Below are 23,324 nucleotides of genomic sequence, written 5' to 3'. Positions count from 1 at the left end.
CTGTGGGCTCCACCAGGCAGTATCTTCCCTCCGGGTGCAGGGAACAGAGAGAAGTGGGAGTAGGGGACCAGAGGGTAGCCTTTGCCACCACACCCCGAGGGCTAGAGAGACCAGAGTTCTCTGCCGAGGGCCACACTCCCTTCCCCACCCTTTTGAGGAAAGCACACAGGAGCTACAAGGAACAAACAGCAGTTGAGAGGGGCTCTTCACCAGGCCCCAGGCTCATTGCTGGCAGGGAGTGCTTTAGAAATAAAACAAAAACAAGCCCAGTGCAGGACTTTGGCTGAGATAATGAGGATTGCTAGATCACCAGGCCCAAGATGATACCTAATAGCCAGGGACGAGAGAAGCAAAAATCTCCAGGCTCTCCTTCCTTTTCTTTTTTTTTTTTTTAATATTTATTTTTTAGTTTTCGGCGGACACAATATCTTTGTTTGTATGTGGTGCTGAAGATCAAACCCAGGCTGCACGCATGCCAGGCGAGCGCGCTACCGCTTGAGCCACATCCCCAGCCCTCTCCTTCCTTTTAGTACCATGGCATTGAGAATCCTATTGACTCCTCCTCCTTCCTGTGAGGCTATGACATGACCTCACTTGGATCCTTCTGTCAGGGAGGAAATGAGGTATAAGAGCTTGGTACCTTTCCAAGCTTTCCTCCAACCAAGCCAGGGAGGCAGGGGTATGAGGGTGCTGAAAGCTGAAGAACAGCACTGGGTTTAATGTGCAACAGACAGGGGGCCAGGGGTGCCAACAGAGTCCAGACCTCCAGGACAACCCAGACTTCAAAGATTCTGGTCCCTCAGACCATGTGTCCCAATTTATATATATATTTTTTTTTCCCAAAAAATATGGTCATTAAGATAAAAAAGCATGGGGAGCTGAGACCAGTGACTTTGGTATGAGGAAGCTACGTCCTGACAGCACCTCTTACCTACTGTCACGAAGCCCCAAATCACCAAGAAACTGCCCTAGCTGGGAACTCCATTCTTTAAGCTATTTGGTGCTGAGGAAGGAGGAGCTGGACAGGTCTGGGGAGGCAAAAGGGAAGGTAGAAAAAAGGAGGAATCCCCATTTATTCCCTAAAGAGGTCTCCCAGAGCCCATGTCGCAGAGGTGGGAAGAGACCGGCTCCTCAAGCCAGAAACCTTCAACGTTTCACTCCAGAAACTAAGGCTAGAGCTGTAGGGCGAGACGGGTGACAGGCACAGGTGTTAGATATCCATCCTAGGCAGACAGGGCACTCTTGCCTTCCTGAATTTCCTCTGTCCCCTTTTCTCTTGCAGTCACACCCCTAGGCCTCCTAATAGCCACGCGCGCGCGCGCGCGCGCGCACACACACACACAAAAAAAAGTTGGTTCTGCTCAGCGGGTTTCCTGGATCTCCGTAGATCTTGATGCGTTGTTTCCAGAAAAGTGAGTGACCCAGGCTCTTCTGCCCCCAGGATCCATCATGTTTCTGCTCTGAGAGGAGGGGAACCAGTGGGATCCAGAGAACCAGGAGCCAGACAATCATCCTGGAGGAGCAGGAAGGGACATTGCACTTCCCTGGGACCACCTCACCAGTGTCACCCATCATTAGCAGCCACCAGCTGCCCCATGCCCTCGCGGATGTAGACAGACTGGATCTCCTTGGTCTTGAGGCAGAGATCACAGGCCCAGACAGCAGAGGCCTCAGTGGTCACGCTCTCAGTCATGCCTGTGCACTCCAGTGGCACCACTTCTGGCAGGAGGCCTCACACAAGACTGCATCCTGGTCGTCATTCACCTCGCTCCGTCAGGTACCACATGGGTACGCAGGCCTGGGGGAGGCTGGGGCCCTAAACTCCCATCTGCCTTGCCAGGGGGTGCTAAGCTGTTGGCATCTGGAGTGCCACCACCCGTCCACTGCTGTTTGGGGGGAAACTGGGCTGATTCCCATTAACAGCAGCAGCTGGCGAGCCCGAATGAGGCTCCTGGGGAAAAGCAGTGGGAGCAGGTGGATTCAAGGGCTTCCCCCATCCTCACCACCAGGGCCAGGAAAGCCGGGGTCTGGACCAGGGAAGGGATTTGTGTTGGGGGGCAGGCTGGGGAGCCCCTGAGCAGGTCTCTGTAGAGGAGAAGGGCCAAAAGGCACACCTGGCTGGGCAAAGCGCTGGGGGAGAGAAGGAGGGCCCAGCTTCCCTCTGGGAGGCTGTCCCATGGTGGGTGAGATCGTGGGGCCAAATCCCCCACTGGGCCTGGCATCATCTGCCCACCTGGAGCGCTGAAGTTTTGACCCAGAGGCTGGCTGAAGGCTGCACCATCGCCAGGAAGGGGCCTCAGACAGCACAGGCCCACGAGCTGCAGCAAGCTGAAGACGTGGTGGCGAGGGAAAAGCGCCTTCCCAGAGCGCAAACTGTGCGCTCGCTCCAGATTTAAAGCTCGCCTCGGGCAGCAGCCCCCAGACATGTTTTGTAGACAGTTTTGCAAAGTTGTTGAGGCTGGCCTCAAACTTGAAAACCTCCTGTCTCAGCCTCCTAAATCAGTCACTAGGATTACAGGCATGTGACACCATGCCTGGCCATACCCAGGATCTTCAGAAACATGCGACAGCTACCCAAGGTCAGTGATTGCCACGCCCTGGCCCCAAAATATCCAGAAAGCTTCTAAGATCTGACGGTTTACAGACCCAGTCTCAGATGTTAGCCCTTCCCCCTAAAACCTAGAAGAGTCCTAGGCTGAAGCAGAGAAATGCAGGTGGATGCAGAAGAAAGGCACGGACTTGGATCAGAAACACTCAAATCCTGGCTCTGGTTCCCAGCTATGGAGTTTGGGCAAATTATTCATCCTTGAGCCATCAAGGAGGGGCATCTGCAATAGGAGGAACTACCCCTCCTGAAGGGTCACTGGGCGGCATCCAGGCACTCCGAATGGCACCTGGCTCCAGCAGACACTGAGCAGCCCTTGTACCCACCCCCCAATACCTTCAGGTCTACTAGAAACACAAGTCCAACAGCTGGCTCCTCGCAGGAAGTGCGAGTGGCTGTTTTCTTCAGTACTGGGGACCCAGCTCTAAAGGTCTGGGGTGCTCCAGCGTTAAGCCACACCCCTGGCCCTTTTATATATTTACTTTGAGACAGGGTCTCGCTAAGTCCCTGAGGCTGTGGCAAAACTGCCCTCCTGCCCGCTGCTGGGGTTATGGGTGTGCACCGTCACGCCCAGCAGCCGGTGCTTCTCTCCAAGGGAGGACAGGCCAAGAAACACCACCTGAACTGGCTCTTTGAAAGGGGCCCAGAGAGAACTCAGCTGGCTCTTGACCATCCAAGTCAACAGGGGGAGGAGGGCAAGAAACTGAGAACAGCCATAATGCAAGATGCTTCTCTTTCAATTTGCCTAGTGCCCCGGGACCCTGGCCTGAAGCCCTTGCAGATCATCTGTTTGGTGGCCCTGGGATGAAAAGAAGGAGGAAGGAGCCAAGGGCACCAGGGAAAATCCACACCCAAATGGGTTCCGCGGGGGATCCCTAAAGAGAGGGCTCTTAGACGGCCACCTCAACCCAACTGATCCCAATGGAATTTCAGATTTGATGGCTGCCCCAGGGTTAGGCCACCCCATTCCAAGTCAGCGGCCACCCTGTCAGCACAGGCATATTTAGACTGGGCTCAGAGGGGCTTCTGGGCTAATTCACGGTGGTCCTCCAACTGTTCCATAAAGTTCCCATGCCTCCTCAGAGCTCCCCTCAGAGCTCCCTATGCCCCCAGGGCCAACAGGTTTTTGTTTTTTTGTTTGTTTGTTTGTTTTTTTGGATTGAACCCAAGGTCCTTAATCATTGAGCCACATCCCCAGTCTTTTTTATTTTTTATTTTGAGACAGGATCTCACTAAGTTACATAGAGCCTCACTAAATTGCTTAGGCTGGCCTCGAACTTGTGATCCTCCTGTCTCAGCCTCCCTGAGCCTCTGGGATTGCAGGTATATACCACCTTGACAAAAACAAGTTTTTAAAAAATTCCTTGGACTAGATGATCCATAGAATGTTAACATGCTGTGGCCCATGATTCATTTGGAACCCTGATTGCTCCCCTCCTACCCAACAGGGCCTCCTGCAAGCCTCTGTTGAAGAGGCAAGTGAAGGCATTGGGGGAAAGAGGAGGTGGGCAAGGATGTGTCCAGTGGCTCTTGGCTGCCCAGGACTTTTCTCTGTGCTCACAGCAGAGAGGCCTCCTGAGGAGAGGTCCCCTCCTCATTGTGATCGACAAGGCCTGGACTGACACTGCTCCCTCAGGAGTCTTGTATCTCCATGAGGTCCCCCTGGGACAGGATGTGCTGCAGCAGCCCATTTACCACATCCAGGGTCTCGTCCTTCTCCAGCACGATGTCATAGGACTCCAGGTAGCGCTGCCGCTGCTCCTCCACCTGCACAGGGAAGCAGACCGAGAGTCTCCAAGACGCCTAGGCCTCTTACTCCAGAGTGGGGGGCCAGGGAGGAGGCCACACAAGCACAGCTCCCAGCCCCCTTTCCAAAGTCTGAGGAGCTTAAGGTTAAGGGTTTGTCCTTTGAAGACAGAAAGGCTGCCTTAATTAACCCTCAGCCAGAGTCAAAAGGTCAATATCAAGGGTGAAAATCAAAAGCCCAGATGTTACCTCTAATCAATCTGGGCTGAGTTGTTTTTTTTTTTTTTTGTACCAGGGATTGAACCCCAGGGTACTTAACCACTGAGCCACATCTCCAGCCCTTTATATTTTTTAATTAATTGTTTTTACTTGTAGATGTACACAATACATTTGTTTTATTTTTACGTGGTGCTGAGGACCCAACCCAGTGTCTCCCACGTGCTAGGCAAGGGCTCTACCACTGAGCCCCAGCCTCAGCCCAATATTTTTTTTAATGTAGACAGGATCTCGCAAAATTGCTTAGGGCCTTACTAAATCGCTGAGGCTGGCTTTGAACTTGTGCTCGTCCTGCTTTAGCCCCTCAGCAATGGGATTCCAGGCATGTGCTAGGAGTTTTCATTTGGCTCAAATGTCTGTGGGCTCCAGCATCTGCTGGGGAGGTACAGCACTCTGGTACCTTTGCACCATGCTGTGCTCCTCCCTGCCAGGGTCTGTTTTTACTGTTTTTTCTTAATTATAAACTCATGGTCAGAATACCAACGTCTGGCATCTCAATCATGCCCGTTAGGTCTGATTTAGGAGGACTGGTAATCAGCCCCCACTCTCTCCTAAACTACTTTAACTTGGGCAAGTTCACCATAAACTCCTTGACTTGCTTTCCTTATCTGTAAAACCCCAGAGTCACTACCTCAGAGGGTTGCTGGAAAGACTAAATGGGTAATGTTTGTGACGTGCTTAGAACAGTGCCTGACACACACAGTCACACAGGCCAGCTCGATGTTCTCTCTCGACTCCTGCGTCAGGCCACGTGTGCACTTGTGATTACTGGGGATCTTCTTCATTTCCTATGAGACTACGTGTTCTAAGGGAATATGGCTCGAGTCTTACCTCGGCATCCCTAAACTTTCCACAGTGTCTGGCACGTAGAAGGTGTTCCAAAGCATTTTTTTTTAGTAGAAATTCAAGGAGAAAGCGATGTGGACAGGTGGCCTTGGCCCCTACCTACCTTATCGTTTAGGAAGCCAATCTTGAGAATGTTCTCCACTCCAGGAACCCCATCCGCCATAGTGAGGTCCCCCATGGAGTCTCCAAGCAGGAGGATGTTGGTTTTGCCCTGAAGCTGCTGGAAGTAACTGGAGTTCTGACACGCGGAACTGTTCTTATTGTAGGTGTGTATGAGCTGGCCCTTGAATCCCTGTAGAAAACCCTAAAAAACCAAGAGACAGGTAGCAAGGGCCCATGGAGTGCCGGCTTTCCATTCTGTCACAGAGGAAAGGAAATCCTTCAAGTAATAGATAATGCCCAAACTTTTTACTGTACCCTAGACTGGTGGTGGGTAAACTAGGGCCCATGTCCCAGATTTGGTCTTTTGTTGTTATTGTTGTTGTTTTTATTATACTGGGGATCAAACCCAGAGTACTCGACTATCACTGAGCTACATTCTTAGCTCCTTTTTATTTTTTATTTTGAGTCAAGTTGTTCTCAAACTTACAATCCTCCTGCCTCAGCTTCCTGAGTCGCTGGGATTATAGGCATGAGCCACGATGCCTGGTATGGCTTGTTTTTCATAAATAAAATTTTACTGGAATACAGTCACACTCATTTGTTCACTTATTGACAATGGCTGCATTTTCTGCTGAAATGGCAAAGTTGAGAGTAGTTAAAATGGAGACCACAGTGCCCCAAAAGCCTAAGATACTTACTACCTTGCCTTTATAGGAAAAATTTGTGACTGCTGATTTAAACTAGCATAGGCAGCTATAATGTACCAATTTAAAAAATGTGGAACTGGGGTTGTGGCTCCACACTCACCTAGCATGTGCAAGGCTCTGGGTTCAATCCTCGGGACCACATAAAAATAAAATAAATAAAATAAAAATTATTTAAAAAATTAAAAATGTGGAAAAAATAAAACTAAAAAAATTAATATTGTAAAAAAATAGGGCTGGGGTTGTGGCTCAGTGGTAGAATGCTTAACTAGCACGTGTGAGGCACTGGGTTCAATCCTCAGCACCACATAAAAATAAATAAATAAGTAAACAAATAATAAAGGTGTTGTGTCCATTTTTAACTAAAAATAAATTTATAAATAAATAAACAAACTATAGGGGCCATCAAATATTGTTGATTATATCTTTTGATAGAAGATGCAATATAGGGGCTGAGATTGTGGCTCAGTGGTAGATCGCTCATCTAGCACGTGGAGGCCCTGGGTTCGATCCTCAGCACCACATAAAAATAAAAAAATAAATACAATAAAAGATATTTTGTCCGGTTACAACTAAAAAAAAAAAAAAAGATGCAAAATAAATGCTATTCATGGGAACGTAGATCTGACTCAGTGGTAGTGCACTTGCCTAGTATGTGCAAGGCCAGGCCTGGGACCTGTCCCCAACAGAGCAAGAGGGAAAAAAAGAAAAGGAAAATGCCATTCAGGACATGAGTGTGCACCGCTCAACTGCAGGCCATGTCCTAACCACAGGTCAAGGTGATAAAAATTCTAGCCACTGATTTTTGTTTTCTTTTGGTAGTACTGGGGAGTAAACTCAAAACCTTATACATGTAAGGCAACTCCACCACTGAGCTACATCCCCGACCTTTTTACTATTTTTTTTTTTTTTTGAGACAGGGTTTCCTAAATTGCCTTGGTTGGCTTTGGACTTTTAATCATCCTGTCTCAACCTCCCAAGTAGCTTGGATTAGAGGTGTGCACCACTGTGCCTGGCTTCAGTCACTGTTTTTATGGGGAAGAAATCAGAAAACAGGTGAGTGGGAGCAGGCCACCTACAATCCCAGAAAAAAAAAAAAATATCAAAGTCCAAGCCTTTCAATACTTAGAGTAGCACAGGATTGATGACAGTGACATAGGACCAAGCTGAACCACACACTAGGTCCCCATGGCAGAGAGCTAACTATTGGCCAAACACTAGAGAGAGTCCTTCGAAAATAACTGATAAACCAGGCATAGGGATGCACGCCTGGAATCCCAGTAACCTGGGAGGCTGAGGAAGGAGGATTGCAAGTTTGAGGCCAGCCTTAGTAACTTAGTGAGGCCCTAAGCAACTTAGCAAGACCCTGTCTCAAAGTACAAAGAGCTGGGGATGTAGCTCAGTGGTAAAGCACCTCTGGGTTCAATCCCCAGTACCAAAAAAAAAGAAAGAAAAGAAAGAAAGAACCACCTGAGGGCAAAGAAGCCAGCTGTCTCCCTTTCCTGCCTCCCCAGGTGGGGGTTAAAGTATAGGGTAAAGCAGCCAGGTTGATGGTCCCCACCCCTCTGCTTTTCCCTGCCGGGATGGGATATGGCTCACATCTTCATTAAAATCCATGTAGTTAGACACAATGTGGATGTTGGGGTGGAACACTTCCATCTGTCGGATAATTTCTTCCAGGATATCACCAATGCCCGCAGAAAAGATGAACAGCGGAATGTTGTTACGATAGAGAGTGTTGAAGAATGTCTTATACCCCTCCCTGTAAAGAGAAGAAAGAATTCTGAAACGGAGTTGCCTTTGCTACTACTCTTTGTCTTCTACTTGGGCTAGGTATTTTTTATAATTTTCATTGTTTTAAAAACATTTTAAATTGAGGTACACAATGTATACAGAAAGTGATTATGTACTTGCTGAATGAATTTTCACAGATGTATACGTCCAGGAAACTCTAATCACATCAAGGTTCCCTCAAGGGCCCTCTCAGTTAATACTACCCTCCCCCTGCATCTGACTTCATATCACCACTGATCAACTTTGCCAGTCCTTGAACTTCATATAAAGGGATTCAGCCAGGAACAAATAAGCACACCTATAATCCCAGCATAAGCACACCTATAATCCCAGCAACTCCAGAGGCTGAGGCAGGAGGATCATAAATTCAAGGCCAGCCTCACCAATTTAGCAAGGCTCCAAGCAACTTAGTGAGACCCTGTCTCAAAATAGAAAATAAAAAGAGCTCAGTGTAGCTCAGTGATAAAGCACCTCTGAGTTCAATCCACAGTACCAAAAAAAAAAAAAAGGGTGGGGAAGATTCAAGATTCATACAGAATATACTCTTTTGCTCTGGCTTATTTTGTTTAACATACTGTCTGTATGGTTTATCCATCTTCTGTTTGTCTGTCTACTTTTAGGTACTGTGAATTTAACACAGGGGTCTTGCTGAGTTGCTTAGGGCCTCACCAAGATGCTGAGATGGGTTTGAAGCTTGTGATTCTCCTGTCTCAGCCTCTCTAGTCACTGGGTGATTTGCCTATGGTGAGTAGTTTGTTCCTGTCACTGCTGTGCTGAAAATATTATTCCATCATATAATTGTGCTTCAATTTGTTTATTTGGCTTCCTGTTGATAGACAACTGAGATGTCGTCAGATTTCAGTATAATGAAAAAGCCCTGTGCATGTCCTGTGGTGTTCACTCACTGCTCTCGGACATTTACCTGGGAGAGGGACTGTTGAAACAACAAGAGAGGCCAATATTATTTTGCTACTGATCATGCACTGGGCGGCCTCCTGGGACACCTTCACTGGGGCCCCTCCACATTCATCTCATTCTTTTCTGGTCTGCACACATCTCTACTCTCCTGCTGTTTCAGGAGCTAGCCTCTCTCCCCAGTAAGGACTGCCAACCTTTGAGGGCAGGTACTGATGTCTGCTCCTGTCTCGGGGGGCTCCCATCCCTGTTCCAGGAAAGAAAGTTCCAGCAGAGACAGCTGCTTGATGAAGGATAGTGAAGATAAAGGTCCTGGCTTAGCAACTCTCATGTCTGGGTAAAGAACAGCAGTCACCCAGGGAGACTTCAGAAATCTTTACCATCAAAAAACAGAAAAAAAAAAGAGCTGGACTCTAGGAGATGGAGCGCCGGCATTTTGCACTGCCTCCACTGGAGATGGCTCCATGGCCAGGACTCGTCTCCTTGACTCCCAGCTACTAACTCTGCTCCACTCCTCCCCAGCCTCCTTTGCATAAGCAAAACAGCTTCAGACTGAGTTTACTGTTTTGTTTTGCTTTTGAGTTCTGGAGCTGGAACCCAGGGTCTTGCACATGTGAGGCATGCCCCGAGAATGCAAAGCAGTTCTGAAGAGTCTGGTGAAATGTTTCCAGGGCAAGAAGCTCACCTGAGCATCGCAGTGGACTCCCCGACCACCTGCGCTATCTGACGCTTCTGAATCCTCTGCTGACACAGGAGGTTGTGCGCTTTGGTCCACCTAAGAGCAGACACCCCACGAAATTCCAAGTCACCCACGGATGCCAAGGGCCCTTTCCCTTCACAGAACCAAGTCCCCTCTAACGCCGTCGGCCTCACCCTTTTCCACAGAGTCATTTCCTGAAGGATTGTGGCCATCCTTAAAAGGAAGAGGGCAGAAAGGCAGCATAAGGGAGGCAGAGCTGGGCGGGGGGGCTGTTAGCTGTGAAAGCGGAAGCCCTTCTGGACCCTGTCCTCTGTGACCCTCCTCTCTGGAGATGCTGCCCAGGATGCACGGTTCCATGGCAGGGTTGCTATGGCTTGAAGTTGCTATGGCCAAAGTTAATTTTTTGAAAACTTGATCCCCAAAGCAGAGATGCTGGGAGGTGAGGCCTAATGGGACATGTTTGGGTCAGGAGGCTCCGGCCTCATGATTAATGCCATTATTTATGGGAGTTGGGTTCCTCGTACAGGGACAAGTTCAGCCCCCTCTTGATCTCTGTCTCTCTTGCCCTCTTTTTGTGCTTTCTCCCTGGGATGATGCGGCAGGAAAGCCCTCATCATTCACTGGTACCTTGACCTTAGACTTCCCAGCCCCCAGAACAGTGAGCCGATATGTTTCTGTTCATCTGAAGTTGCCCAGTCTGTGGTGTTCTGTTACAGCAGCACAAAACAGACCAAGACAGGGACATTTCCCCAACAGGCCACCGAACCAAGGGATTTCTAACTTTTTCCAAGGAGTCTTTGAGGGCCTCCACTCTAGCAGACACCAGTAGTCCTGGGGTATATGGACAGTTTGTTCCACTAGCTGGGCTAATGGCATTACAGCTAAAACCTCAGTAAGGTGAAGGAGCCGTCAATTCATCAAAGCTCTGGAAGAACACTTGCAGCCCAGCCCAGCCCACCTTCAGGGCCCAGGAGCATCTCTTGCCAGCACCACTTACCATTCTACCATATGAGGCAACTTCTCTTTGATGGATCGGTGTGGGTCAATCTCAATTGGGTAGTAGTGGTGATACAGCGCCGTGAGCTGGAGACATCCACGTGAGTAGGAAAGTCATTAGCACACACCAAGTTTTCCCCCAGCAAAGTCCCACAGCTTAGTGTGAGAGAAAAACTGCTTAGGGGATGCATCCTTGTGTAAAGGGTGTTAGTTTTTGTGTGGGGACGCGTCAGTTACAAGACTCAAGCTTTTCCTCTTTTATTCTCTTTTTTGTTTTTTTAATTTTTTGTAGGTGGACAGCATGCCTTTATTTTGTTTGTTTATTTTTATGTGGTGCTAAGGATCGAACCCAGTGCCTCACACATGCTAGGCAAGTGCTCTGCCATTGAGCTACAGCCCCAGCCCCTCTTTTATTCTCTTACAACACTTGCATCTACCTACTTGATAATGTCCAGGGTGAGACTAGACCTGCAGAGCTCCTCTTGCACTTGCCCTGAGAATGAGGTCTAAGAGGCAGCAATATAAGGAGCTTTACTCTCCTATAAGAAAGGTATCGAAGCTGGGCGTGCTGGCACATGCCTATAATCCCAGAGCTCTGGAGGCTGAGGCAGGAGGATCATTGAGTTCAAAGGCAGCTTCAGCAACAATGAAGAGCTAAGAAATTCAGACTCTGTCTCTAAATAAAACACAAAATAGGGCTGGGGATGTGGCTCAGTGGTCAAGTGCCCCTGAATTCAATCTCCAGTACCAAAAAAATAAAAAATAAAAAATGTGCATTGGAACTTTTTTTTTGGCTGATGTTATCAATTAGCTAAGTCATCAGGGTAATTCTCAGTTTCTAGAAATATGGTATGCTTTCTCAGGTGCTAGGCAAGGTGGTTTAAGGAACTATATGAAAAAACACTTTTCATTTCATTTAAATAGTTCTGGATTCTCCCCGCCTTCTTGTACTGAGGATGGAACCCAGGGGTGCTCTACCACTGAGCTACGTCCCCATCTTCATCCCTTTTATTTTTATTTTGAGACAAAGTTGCTGGGGGTGACTCAGCAATAGTGCACTTGCTTAGAATGCCTAAGGCCCTGAGTCAATCCCAGGACTCCCACCAAAAATTTTTAAAAAGAGAAAGAGGTTCTCATTGTGTGTTTTTTGGAGTACAAAAACATTTTCTTTTTCTTTTTCTTTCTTTCTTTGGTACCAGGGATTGAACCCAGGAGCACTTAACCATTGAGCCACATCCCCAGCCCTTTTTTATATTTTATTTTGAGACAGGGTCTCACTAAATTGCTCAGGGCCTTGCCAAGTTGCTGAGGCTGGCTTTGAACCTATAATCCTCTTACTTCATCCTCCCAAGCCACTGGGATTACAGGCATATACCACTGTGCCTAGCAAGAACATTTTTCTAAAAGTATATTAGGACTCAAAAGATCATATATATGTGTGGAGTTTTTTGTTTTTTGTTTTTTGGTGTGATTTAGATCATCTCAAAAAAAAAAGATTGGGGAACTGGGGATGTAGTTCAGGGATAGAGTACCACCAGTAGTGCAAAATAAAAAGTAAAAAATAAAATAAAATAAAGTGCTATCTATAAATCACTGCCCATCTTAATAAGAAGTAATCATCTCCAAGTACTGGAAAGGCATGCATGAGAGCTTTGGTTTGATCCCCAGCACTGCAAGAAAAAAGGAAAAAAAGAAAAAGAAAAAAGAAAAGGAATATTGGAAGAATTGATGAATGATGAGACACCAAGAGACCCAGTTAGAATGCAATTTAGTGAATAATGAAGTGGAACTAAATGATAAAGTCATTCACCCAAAAGAGCTCAGCGACCTATAAAAGTGCAGGAGGGTTAAACAATATAACATTCAAGCCTCTTATAATAGCATAATGTCTATATTCCAACCATCCATCATCCTATGTCTCAGCCAATAGGGAAAAGCTTTCGTCGTGTATTAAGACGAGATCCACATGAGCATAAAAATTTTTTAAAAAATTCATTCCTAAGATCTCTATGCTGGAATCTGGTTCTAATCAGGAGGCACTGAAGTAGCACATTATATCCATTTCTGAGCAATGAAAGAGAGAACCTACCTCTTTCCGACACTCCTCACTGATGATCTTGCTGTTATCCAGAATATCTGGAAAAACATGAAACTCCTTTTATTTGCTCCTTAGAAGCTGTCATCTTGTCAAGCCCAACCAAGCAATCGAGAATATGACTTACTGTAAGAAGAAGGGCATCGCTTTCCATTATATGAAAACCTGCTCAAGGTCATGTCAAAATCAGAAATCACCTAAGAGGCAAAAGAGAGGTGCTGATGCCTAAATAGGCACTTTCTACTGTGGCCCTGCCTCAGCCTCCGGGTAAGAGTGCACTTGCTTAGAATGCTTAAGGCCCTGGGTCAATCCCAGGACTCCCACCATTAGAAGTCTAATCAGCCCAGCGGCCAGCCTCGGGGCAAAACCCTGGGAGAGTTAGGGAGGGATAGAGAGGGAGGCAAAGAGGTGATGCTCGTCCTCACACCCTAAAGGAAGTCTCCTGGAGGGGTGTGCGTGTGTATGCGTGTGCGCGCGTGTGTATGTGCGTGTGTGCACGCGTGTGCATGCTGACTTTCGATGGCATCCTCCCAGTGCATGGGTTCCTTCCTAAAGCGCCTCCACCTTACCTAGGGGGATCCAGCTGGGCTTGTAGTGCGTGGCCGGGGAAGGCCCAGGTCCTGGTGCGGGGTGTTTTCGAGGAAGGGGCAAGAACACCTTGAGACGTTTGTAATCTGTTTCGGGACAGCAGGGTTCCCCCACCACCACCACCGCTGCGGGCGACACTACCTACCGCCCTCAGGAGCCCTCCCGCCGCGGGCCGCTCCACTGTACCTGCAGCCGCTCGCCCCCGCCCCTGCGGAGCGCGCCCACGATCTCCAGCACCCGCCCGGGCTGCCGCATCCGGACCGTGGCCTTCTTCAGGGTGCTCACCTGTCCCGAGACCCGAGAGAACCGCTGACCCGGGCGCCGCGCCGAGCCCCAGGGAGCAGGGCTTGCCCCGGCGCCGCGCCGCGACTTCCGCAGCCCGCCGGGGACCTGGGGGCGCCGCGGGGACAAGGGCCCGCTGCTGCACGCGGGGGGCTCCCCCGAGCCTCACCTCTTCCGCCATCTCGCGGGTGGCCTGGTCCGTGGCACGAGAGACGACTGCCGCCCCGCGTCCGCACTGCGCAGGCGTCGTCCCCGGCCGTCCGCGCGGCCGCCTCCCGGGCCTCGGAGCTTTGGCTGGGGCGCCCGCGGGAGCAACTGGTGGCGAGTTCTATCGGGAGGAGGAGGGGGAGGGTCTCAAGATCCTGGGGTCACGTGCGTGGGCTGGGCTGTCATGGGGCCTTCTGTGACTCTGCACTCTTTGGAGCAACACTCTGGCAAGAGTGGTCATTTCCTGGTCTAAAGTTTGCAAGAGGAACAAAACCGACGGGTGGGAGGGGATAGGAAGGTGCCACCAAGTGAATTCTGTTAAACCATCCTCAGTTGGGCCCCTCCTCATCATGGAAGCAAGTGAGCAACTAATACATCTAGGGTGCAGGGAGACCTTGGGCAGTTGGGCAGCATGGAATTCAATCATTTTTTGCTAGGCATGGTGTGCATGCCTGTAATCTCAGAGACTCTGGAGGCTGAGGCAGGAGGATCACAAATTCGAGGACAGCCTCAACAATTTACCAAAGCTCTGAGCAATTTAAGGAGTCCCTGTCTCAAAAAATACAATTAAATTAAAAGGACTGAGGATGTGACTCAGTGAAAGTGCCCCTGGGTTCAATCCCCAGTACAAAAACAAAAGAAAGGAAAAAAAGAAATTAATCTGCTTCACTGCTCCCTTCTGCCTCTGCTAACTTGGAGTTCTTTGAACTCAGTGTGCAGGGAGCCCAGTGGGGAGCCATGGAAGGTGGATGGATGCTGCAGGGATCAGAACCTGAACAACCTGAAGAGAGCAACAGGAAGTAGAATCAACCAAAACTCTAATATGGTGTTGGTGCTAACAGTTCTGCTCTGGGTTCAAGGTCATCTGTCTGTGAGGTGTGGGGGGCAGGGAGGAAGGAGGGAGGAAGGAAGGGGCAGGGACAGGAGGGAGTTCCAGAACCTGAGAGCACAATCCTGAGAGTGATCTCACTGCGGGCCCAGGATTCTGGAACTTGGGCTGCCTGATGGGCCCTATATGAAAGATGTAGTAGGGAAAAGGAGCGACAGCTGGCTAAAGGGGCCCCCCACAACCCTCCCCGACACCCCAGGAGAGCAGCCTCTCTCCGCTGGTCCCAGGGTGCCATGGAGATGGAGAGCACGGCGGCCTCCACTCGGTTCCACCAGCCTCACATGGAGAGGAAGATGAGCGCGATGACCTGTGAGATCTTCAATGAACTTCGGCTAGAGGGCAAGCTCTGCGACGTGGTCATCAAGGTCAATGGCTTTGAGTTCAATGCCCACAAGAACATCCTCTGTAGCTGCAGTTCCTATTTTAGGTATTAACAGGGTGCTGAACTAAGAAGGGGGAAATTGGGCTCCTCTTGAGGCCTTTTGCGGTTCTCCATTCACCATCTCTGACATTTAGGGATGTCAGAGCTCTGGGCTCCTCTAGCTTGGTTCTTATCTGCAGCAGAGATACAACTTAGGCCCAAAGCCTCTTTTCTCTGATTTTCATCTTGAGGTCAACCAACTTCTGGTGGACCATGTGATTTCTTCCTTGATTCTCACCTGAATTAACCTTTGGTTAGACTCCCATATTGGATTTCCTACTTAGATTCAGGTGGCAATGCTACTCCAGGTGAACCTTTTGTCCTTGTCTCAGTACAGACCATTTAAAATAGGGTGTTAAGCCAGGTGCAGTGGCACATGCTTGTAATTCCAACAACTCGGGAGGCTGAGGCAGGAGGATTGCAAATTCAAGGCCAGCCTCAGCAACTTAGGGAGTCACTATCTCAGAAAAATTTTTAAAAGAGCTAGAGATGTAACTCAGTGGTAGAGTGCTTGCTTAGCATGGGCCAGGTCCTGGATCCAATCCCCAGTAGTACAAAAATAAATACATAAACAAAAAAACAGAAAAATAAAACCCAGGGTTAAATAAACAAGGATGGAGAGGGTGTTAGGCAGAGTCATGTATGCCTACAATCCCAGTGACTCAGGAGGCTGAAGAGGGGGATCTCAAGTTTGAGGCCAGCCTGAGGAATTTATCAAGACCCTCTCTTTTTCTTCTTTTTTTTCCCTCTTGGTACTGAGGATCAAACCCAGGGCACTTTATTTCTGAGCTACATCCAGAGTCCTTTTTATTTTTTTTTTGAGACCTGGTCTTGCTAAATTGATGAGGCTGGCCTCAAACTTGCAATCCTCCTCCTGCCTCAGCCTTCTGAGTCACTGGAATTATAGGCATGGACTACCATGCCTGACTGCAAGACCCAGTCTCAAAAAAAAAAAAAAAGTTTGGGATACAACTCAATGGTAAATGCTCTTGTTTTCAATCCCTGGTACCAGGGGAAAAAATGGAGGGGATGGGAAGGAGGATGAAGAGAAAGTACCTAGGAAATATTTATCAGAAGAAAAGGGGAGTTTTGACTAGAGTCATTGTAACCCAGGAAGTAGACGAGCTATTTTGTTTATGACCCCCCAAAATTCTTTCTTTTCTTTCTTTTTTTTACTCAGAATAAACTCTAGACATTTCACCATTTAACCACTGAGCCACATCCCCAGCCCTGAGACAGGGTCTTTTTTAGTTGCATAGGACTTCACTAGTTTGCTAAGGCTGGCTTTGAACTTGTAATCCTCCTGCCTCGGCCTCTTGAGCCATTGGGGTTACACTCATATGCCACTATGCCTGGCCATGACCTGAAAATTTCTGAGTAATCTGCTCCAGTGAAGAAATGATAACTGTATCCCACCTGTTGCTGAATATTCTCATTCACTTAAACCCTCCAGCAGTGCCCCAGAAAGACCAGATATGAAATATTGAAGCTCTGTAAGCCGTGGAGTATCTGTTGCAACTATTCGGCCCAGCATTTACATTGTACAAGCAGCCACAGACAGCTCTAAATGAAGGGGTGTGGCTGCACCCCAACAAAATTATTTATGGACACTAATGTTTTAATTTTCAGGTGTCACAAACATTCTTTTGGTCTTTTCCTTCTGACAATTTAAAAATGGAAAAACAACAACCACAGCAAAAACCCTTAACTTGTGGGCAGAACAAAAACAAGAGGTGGATGGATTTGGCACAAAGCCTGTGTTTGCAGAATTTGATCTCTCCAGGTGCAGCTACTCCAGAGCAGCTACTCTGGAGGCTGAAGCAGGAGGATCACTAGTGACAGCCAGGGCAACTTAGTGAGACCCTGTCTCAACATAAAAAATTTAAAAAAGATTGGATATGTTGTAGCTCAGTGGTAGAGCACCCCTTGCTTAAACTCCAATACCATAGCGGGGGGGATAAAAGAATTCTATCTCTAAGCCAATATTCCACTAAACTACATAGGAAAAAAGGAACAAAATATATTAGAGCAGGAATTCTGTCTTGTTCTAGGTAAAAAGTACCTAGTTACATAGTAGGAGTCCAATGCATAATTGTAGGATAGTGGTCATTTTATTCAATATTTATTGAGTGACTATTTTGTGCTATTCTGGATACTGGAAAGAAAAACATGAATAAAAAACATTCCTGTTTTCACAAACCTTACTATCTAGTTGGGGAAATAGGTATTGGAATGAGTAAAACACATGTCCAATTATAAGTGCTAGGGGAAAAAAGAAGGAAAATGGGGACTCTGGATTGCAATCTTAGATAGGATTGTCAGAGAAGGCCTTGCTGACAAGGTAATGTTGTAAAGGAGTTGAGGGAGAGAGAAAGACGGAGATATGGGGACTCTCCTAGGCATAGGGAATAACAGTAGGAAAGGAGAATTACCCCTGGGGCTCCAAGAACAGCAAGGAGGTGGACAGGGTTGGAACAGAGTCGGGGAAAGTGGGAGAAATGGGGCAGAGTGGTTGCGATCTTGGAGGGATAAGTGTGTAAGTACTTTGCGATTCACTCTAAGTAAGAAGGGAAGTCAGCGGAAGGTTTTGAATGGAAGAGCAACATAAACTCTTCTAAGGATCACTGTGGCTGCTGGGCTGAGACTATAATGCTGGAGGGTCAGGGGCAGAAGCAATATCAATTAGGTTATTCTAGATAGTCTGGGTAAAAGATGGCGATGGCTTGGACCAACCAGGTAGCAATAAGAGGCGAAGAGTGATCAGATTCTGGGTATATGCTGTTGAATGGTACTTATTTAAGGAGGGTATTGCTCAAGTGTAATTTCCTTAAGCCAGATAGAATTTGGGCTGGGTGGGGTGATGTACCCCTGTAATCCCAGTGGCTCAGGAGGCTGAGGCAGGAGGATCCCAAGTTCAAAGCCAGCCTGAGCTACTCAGCAGGACCCATCTCAAAATAATAGATAGATAGATACATAGATAGATAGATAGATAGATAAAAGGGCTGAGAAGTGGCTCAGTGGTGAAGCATTCCTTCCCCTGGTACCAGCATGAATTTGAATTTGGTGTGCAATGGGTTAAGACAGAAGAAGAGAGCCTGGTCTCCCTCCCAATCTAGATTTCAGATTCTCCATCCATAAACTGGGGGGGAAAAAAAAAAGACCAAGTTATCATGAGGATAAGGAGAGTGGGACCAAAGTTAGTTCCTGGAAAGTTTCTCTCTTTGGCTACTGCACAAAGCACTTGTCTTTGTCCCACCTTCTCAGGCCAATCCGCTTCCATCATACAGTGCACTATTTAGAAAATGTCCAAACTCAAGAAGAAAAGGGGCTGGGAATGTAGCTCCGTTGGTAAAATGCTGACCTTGCATGCACAATTCCCTGGGTTCAATCCCCAGCACCACAGAAAAGGGGAGATGGGAGACATATATTCTGTGACTGCTAGTTTCTTTCTTTTTTTTTTTTTTTCCAGAGCTTTGTTTACAAGTGGCTGGAACAACACTGAGAAGAAGGTATACAACATTCCTGGCATTTCCCCTGATATGATGAAGCTAATTATTGAATATGCATACACCCGGACCGTGCCTATCACCCCGGACAACGTGGAGAAGCTGCTGGCTGCTGCAGACCAATTTAACATCATGGGTATTGTTAGGGGTTGCTGTGAGTTCCTCAAGTCGGAGCTGTGTCTGGATAATTGTATCGGCATCTGCAAGTTCACGGACTACTACTATTGCCCTGAGCTGAGACAGAAGGCCTACATGTTCATACTGCACAACTTCGAGGAGATGGTGAAAGTCTCAGCAGAGTTTCTAGAGCTCTCGGTCACTGAACTTAAGGATATCATTGAGAAAGATGAGCTCAACGTCAAACAGGAAGATGCTGTATTTGAGGCCATTTTAAAGTGGATTTCCCATGACCCCCAAAATAGGAAGCAGCACATTTCAGTTTTACTTCCTAAGGTCAAGTTTAGTTATTCTTTGTGAATGCTAATTGCTCACTCCTGATTGATTTATTCCAGAGGAATTGTCCCTAAGAACCACATTCTTATGTGTGACAGATCCAAGGCTCTATTTACATGCACTAAATAGAAGGCATCCCTACTATTGTCTGGAATTTTGCAGTTTTCTTTGACATTGCTAGTTCCTTCTACCCCTTATGTTCTTTGGCCAAAATTCTCCTTGGTAGACAGGGAAGGAGAGTCAGAAGAGTCCCTTCAAGGAATTCTAATGGGCCATCTTTCATCCTTTTCCATTTGATGAGTTCCACAAACCCAAGGTACAAATTGGACTAGAAACCAAATCATGAGTGGTGCACACAGCTGTAGCCAGTTGGTGTTGATTAGTGTTATTTTACATATGGAGATAGAGATATTCAATTTCTAAACAATCGCCACAGCTTCTTCCGCTCTTTTAGTCCTGTTCTGACTCCTTCAGTTACCTTCCACCTAATTCATTCTCAGCATCCAAATGTATGCCTCCTCCCAAAAGCAAATATTTAAACTGAGTTATTCATCTAAAAACAATCCAAAATAACTGCAGCAGTGCCTGTAAAAGAGATCTTAAGGATATGGGATTTCTAGGCACCCTCACCTCATCTGAATGACTCTCTCTGTTTCCTTCTTAGGTTCGCCTGGCCCTAATGCATGCCGAGTACTTCATGAACAATGTTAAGATGAATGACTATGTCAAAGATAGCGAGGAATGCAAGCCAGTCATCATTAATGCCCTGAAGGCCATGTATGATCTAAACATGAACGGACCCTCCAATTCTGACTTCACCAACCCACTCACCAGGCCCCGCCTGCCCTATGCCATCCTATTTGCAATTGGTGGCTGGAGTGGTGGGAGCCCCACCAATGCCATTGAGGCATATGATGCTCGGGCAGACAGATGGGTGAATGTCACTTGCGAGGAAGAGAGTCCTCGTGCCTACCATGGGGCAGCCTATTTGAAAGGCTACGTTTATATCATTGGGGGGTTCGATAGTGTAGACTACTTCAATAGTGTAAAGCGTTTTGATCCAGTTAAGAAAACTTGGCACCAAGTGGCCCCGATGCACTCCAGACGTTGCTATGTCAGCGTGACAGTCCTCAGCAATTTTATATACGCCATGGGAGGATTCGACGGCTACGTGCGTCTCAATACTGCTGAGCGTTATGAGCCAGAGACCAATCAATGGACACTCATCGCCCCCATGCATGAACAAAGGAGCGATGCCAGCGCCACGACACTCTATGGGAAGGTAAAGAACCAGGGTGGGAGGGGAGGCCCGAATCGGGAACAAGCCCAGAAGTGCTGCCATTCTTCCCGTGGTGGGGAGGATGGAAAACAAAGTGGCAGGACTCACTGTGCAGTACAGTCATCTTTTGGTTTCCGAAGGGCCTGGGACCTCCTGTGGATACTAAAATCCATGAATGTTCAAGTCCCTTATCTAAAGTGCCATGGTACTTGTGTATCTTCTGTCCTTCCACATACTTTTTTTTTTTTTTTTAACTTTTGGTATTTGGGATTGAACCCAGAGGTACTTCCCCACAGAGCTATGTCCCCAGCCACCCCTCTTTCTTTTAAATATTTTTTTTGGTTGTAGATGGACACAATATCTTTATTTTTATTTTTTTACTTATTTTTTTAAAACTTATTTTTATATGGTACTGAGGATTGAACCCAGCGCCTTACCACATGGGAAGCAAGTGCTCTACCACTGAGCTACAACCCAGCCCCCACCCAGCCCTTTTTAATTTTTATTTTGCAACAGTGTCTCACTAATGTTGCTGAGGCCAGCCTTGAACTTGGCAATCTTCCTGCCTCAGCCTCTGGAGTCACTAGGATTGCAGGTGTGTGCGACCATGCCCAACTCCTTCCACATACATTTTTTTTTGGGGGGGGGGAGGTACTGGGAATTGAACTCAGGGGGACTTGATCACTGAGCCACATCCCCAGCCCTGTTTTGTGACTTATTTAGAGACAGGATCTCACTGAGTTGCTTAGTGCCTTGATGTTTCTGAGGCTGGCTTTGAACTCGAGATCCTCCAGTCTCAGCCTCCCAGACACTGGGATTACAGGCATGCACCACTGCTTTTATGGTACTGAGGATTGAACCTGAGGTGCCCAATCACTGAGCCACATCCCCAGCCCTTTTTATTTTGAGACAGGGTCTTACTAGGTTGCTTAGGGCAAGTTGCTGCAGCTGGCCTTGAATTTACAATCCTCTTGCCCCAGCCTCCTGAGCTGCTGGGATTACAGTGTGAGCCACCATGCCAGGCCCTTCCACATACTTTAACTTATAATACCTAATACCATGTAAATGTTATGCAAGTAGTTGTTATGCTGTATTGTTTAGGAATTAATTATAAGAAAACAGTCTGTGTATTTTCGTTATAGACACAATCCCCCCCCCCCCCCCAGTATTTTCAATCCTTGGTTAGTTGCATCCATGGATGTGGAACCCAAGTATACAGAGAGCTGACTGAATTTTCTCCTCAAATGATTGATCATTTGTAACTTTTATGTATCAAAAAGCAATGAATGGCCAGGTGTGGTGGCATATGCTTAGAATTCCAGCATGGGACTCAGGAGGTTGAGACAGGAAAATCAGAATTTCATGCCTCAGCAATTTACTGAGATCCTGTCTCAAAATAAGAAATGAGTAAGGGCTGGGATATAGCTGAGTTGTAAAGAGCTCCTGAGTTCAATCTCCAATTAAAAAACAAAACAAAAAACAACCAAAAACACAAAGAAAACAACCCATGATGCAGCACCTGCAACCTGTGATTCCAGCTGCTTGGGAGGCCAAGGTAGGAGGTTTGCAAGTTTGAGGGCCAGCCTTGGCAACTTAGCAACATCCTGTCTCCAAATAAAAAGGGCTGTGCATGAAGCTCAGTTCCACCTCCAGTCCAAAAAGAAAAAGAAAAAAAAAAAAAAAGCAACGCATGCATATGTAGAAAAATTGATCATACAGACTGGCATTACATATCCCCTGCCACAGGCTGATTCTTTCTATTCCCAAGAGCAATTTTAACACTCTCAACTCTCTTCATGCAGGTCTACATATGTGGTGGGTTTAATGGAAATGAATGCCTGTTTACAGCAGAAGTGTACAACACTGAGAGTAATCAGTGGACAGTCATAGCACCCATGAGAAGCAGGAGGAGTGGAATAGGTGTAATTGCTTATGGGGAACACGTATATGCGGTAAGTTTGTCTTGTACAAGAAAAACTAATAGATTTTGTTAGCAAACAGGTTTAGTGTACCTTTGGTAAGCATTTGAAAAAGAGGGAGGCATGAGATCACTGGTTCTCCCCAAGAGAGGGCTTCATTTTTTTTGTTTTAGTACCAGGGATTGAACCCAGGGGCTCTTTACCACTATACCTCCAGCCCTTTTATATTTTTAGAGACAGGATCTCACTAAGTTGCTTAGGGTCTCACTAAATTGCTGAGGCTGGCTTTGAACTTGTGATCCTCCTGCCTCAGGCTCCCAAGTCGCTGGGATTACAGGTGTATCCACCAGGCCCTGAAGTCCCAAGAGGGTTTCCTCAGTGAACAGAAGCAATGGTTACCAGCCAACCATGTTTCTTTTGCAATCCACAGGTAGGTGGTTTTGATGGAGCTAATCGACTTAGGAGTGCAGAAGCCTACAGCCCAGTGGCTAATACTTGGCGTACGATCCCCACTATGTTTAATCCACGTAGCAATTTTGGCATCGAAGTAGTGGATGACCTCTTGTTTGTGGTAGGTGGCTTTAATGGCTTTACCACCACCTTTAATGTTGAGTGCTATGATGAAAAGACCGACGAGTGGTATGACGCTCATGACATGAGTATATACCGCAGTGCTCTGAGCTGCTGTGTGGTACCGGGGCTGGCCAATGTTGGGGAATATGCAGCTAGACGGGACAACTTCACAGGATTAGCACTGCGAGATGAAGTAAAGTATTCCGCTTCGACAAGTACCCTACCTGTATGAGCCTCTTCATTTAGCTAATAAAAAGTCTAAGCAATAAGAATTAATTCTTTTTTTAAATAAATGCAGTCTTTAAACTTGTAAGAGTACTGGAAAATGTTCAACTTAAGGGAAGCAAGGGTTGGATAAATGAGGGAGTAGGGGAAGAATGTAATTAACTTCACCAGTACACAACTAAAAAAATCACACAGTGCAAACC

At 47.1% G+C, this 23,324-nt stretch overlaps 2 protein-coding genes and 1 pseudogene across 5 annotated transcripts; 1 reads left to right on the top strand and 2 right to left on the bottom strand.

Annotated features, from left to right (window-relative positions):
• Window positions 1-370: 370 nt before the first annotated feature.
• On the bottom strand, window positions 371-3,680 carry LOC101961219 (pygopus homolog 2 pseudogene; annotated as a pseudogene).
• Window positions 3,681-3,803: 123 nt separating this feature from the next.
• On the bottom strand, window positions 3,804-13,992 carry Nt5c3b (5'-nucleotidase, cytosolic IIIB). Of its 3 annotated transcripts, none has more exons than XM_005321857.5 (9): window positions 13,819-13,992; window positions 13,554-13,652; window positions 12,907-12,976; window positions 12,774-12,820; window positions 10,686-10,771; window positions 9,674-9,763; window positions 7,879-8,041; window positions 5,577-5,777; window positions 3,804-4,372 (listed from the first exon to the last, which is right to left on the bottom strand). In XM_005321857.5, the coding sequence occupies exons 1-9, from the start codon at window positions 13,828-13,830 to the stop codon at window positions 4,238-4,240; spliced, it is 903 nt and encodes a 300-aa protein (XP_005321914.2). In that variant the 5' UTR covers window positions 13,831-13,992; the 3' UTR covers window positions 3,804-4,237. The 3 variants fall into 3 exon arrangements, with proteins under 3 accessions (XP_005321914.2, XP_013212438.2, XP_021579903.2); XM_013356984.4 differs by lacking the exon at window positions 13,819-13,992 and adding an exon at window positions 13,349-13,399; XM_021724228.3 differs by lacking the exons at window positions 13,554-13,652; window positions 13,819-13,992 and adding an exon at window positions 13,653-13,780.
• A 775-nt stretch (window positions 13,993-14,767) lies between these two features.
• Window positions 14,768-23,209, top strand: Klhl10 (kelch like family member 10). 2 transcript variants are annotated; one of them, XM_078042036.1, is made up of 5 exons: window positions 14,768-15,172; window positions 18,636-18,675; window positions 19,790-20,407; window positions 22,207-22,356; window positions 22,754-23,209. In XM_078042036.1, the coding sequence occupies exons 1-5, from the start codon at window positions 14,979-14,981 to the stop codon at window positions 23,126-23,128; spliced, it is 1,377 nt and encodes a 458-aa protein (XP_077898162.1). In that variant the 5' UTR covers window positions 14,768-14,978; the 3' UTR covers window positions 23,129-23,209. The 2 variants fall into 2 exon arrangements, with proteins under 2 accessions (XP_077898162.1, XP_005321915.1); XM_005321858.4 differs by having other exon boundaries at window positions 18,636-19,125.
• Window positions 23,210-23,324: the final 115 nt, after the last annotated feature.

Source organism: Ictidomys tridecemlineatus, chromosome 3 (assembly GCF_052094955.1).
Source record: "Ictidomys tridecemlineatus isolate mIctTri1 chromosome 3, mIctTri1.hap1, whole genome shotgun sequence".
Taxonomy (NCBI): Eukaryota; Metazoa; Chordata; class Mammalia; order Rodentia; family Sciuridae; genus Ictidomys; species Ictidomys tridecemlineatus.
Note: the sequence above shows the minus strand (reverse complement) of the source record. Positions and strands in the feature narration are given on the sequence as shown.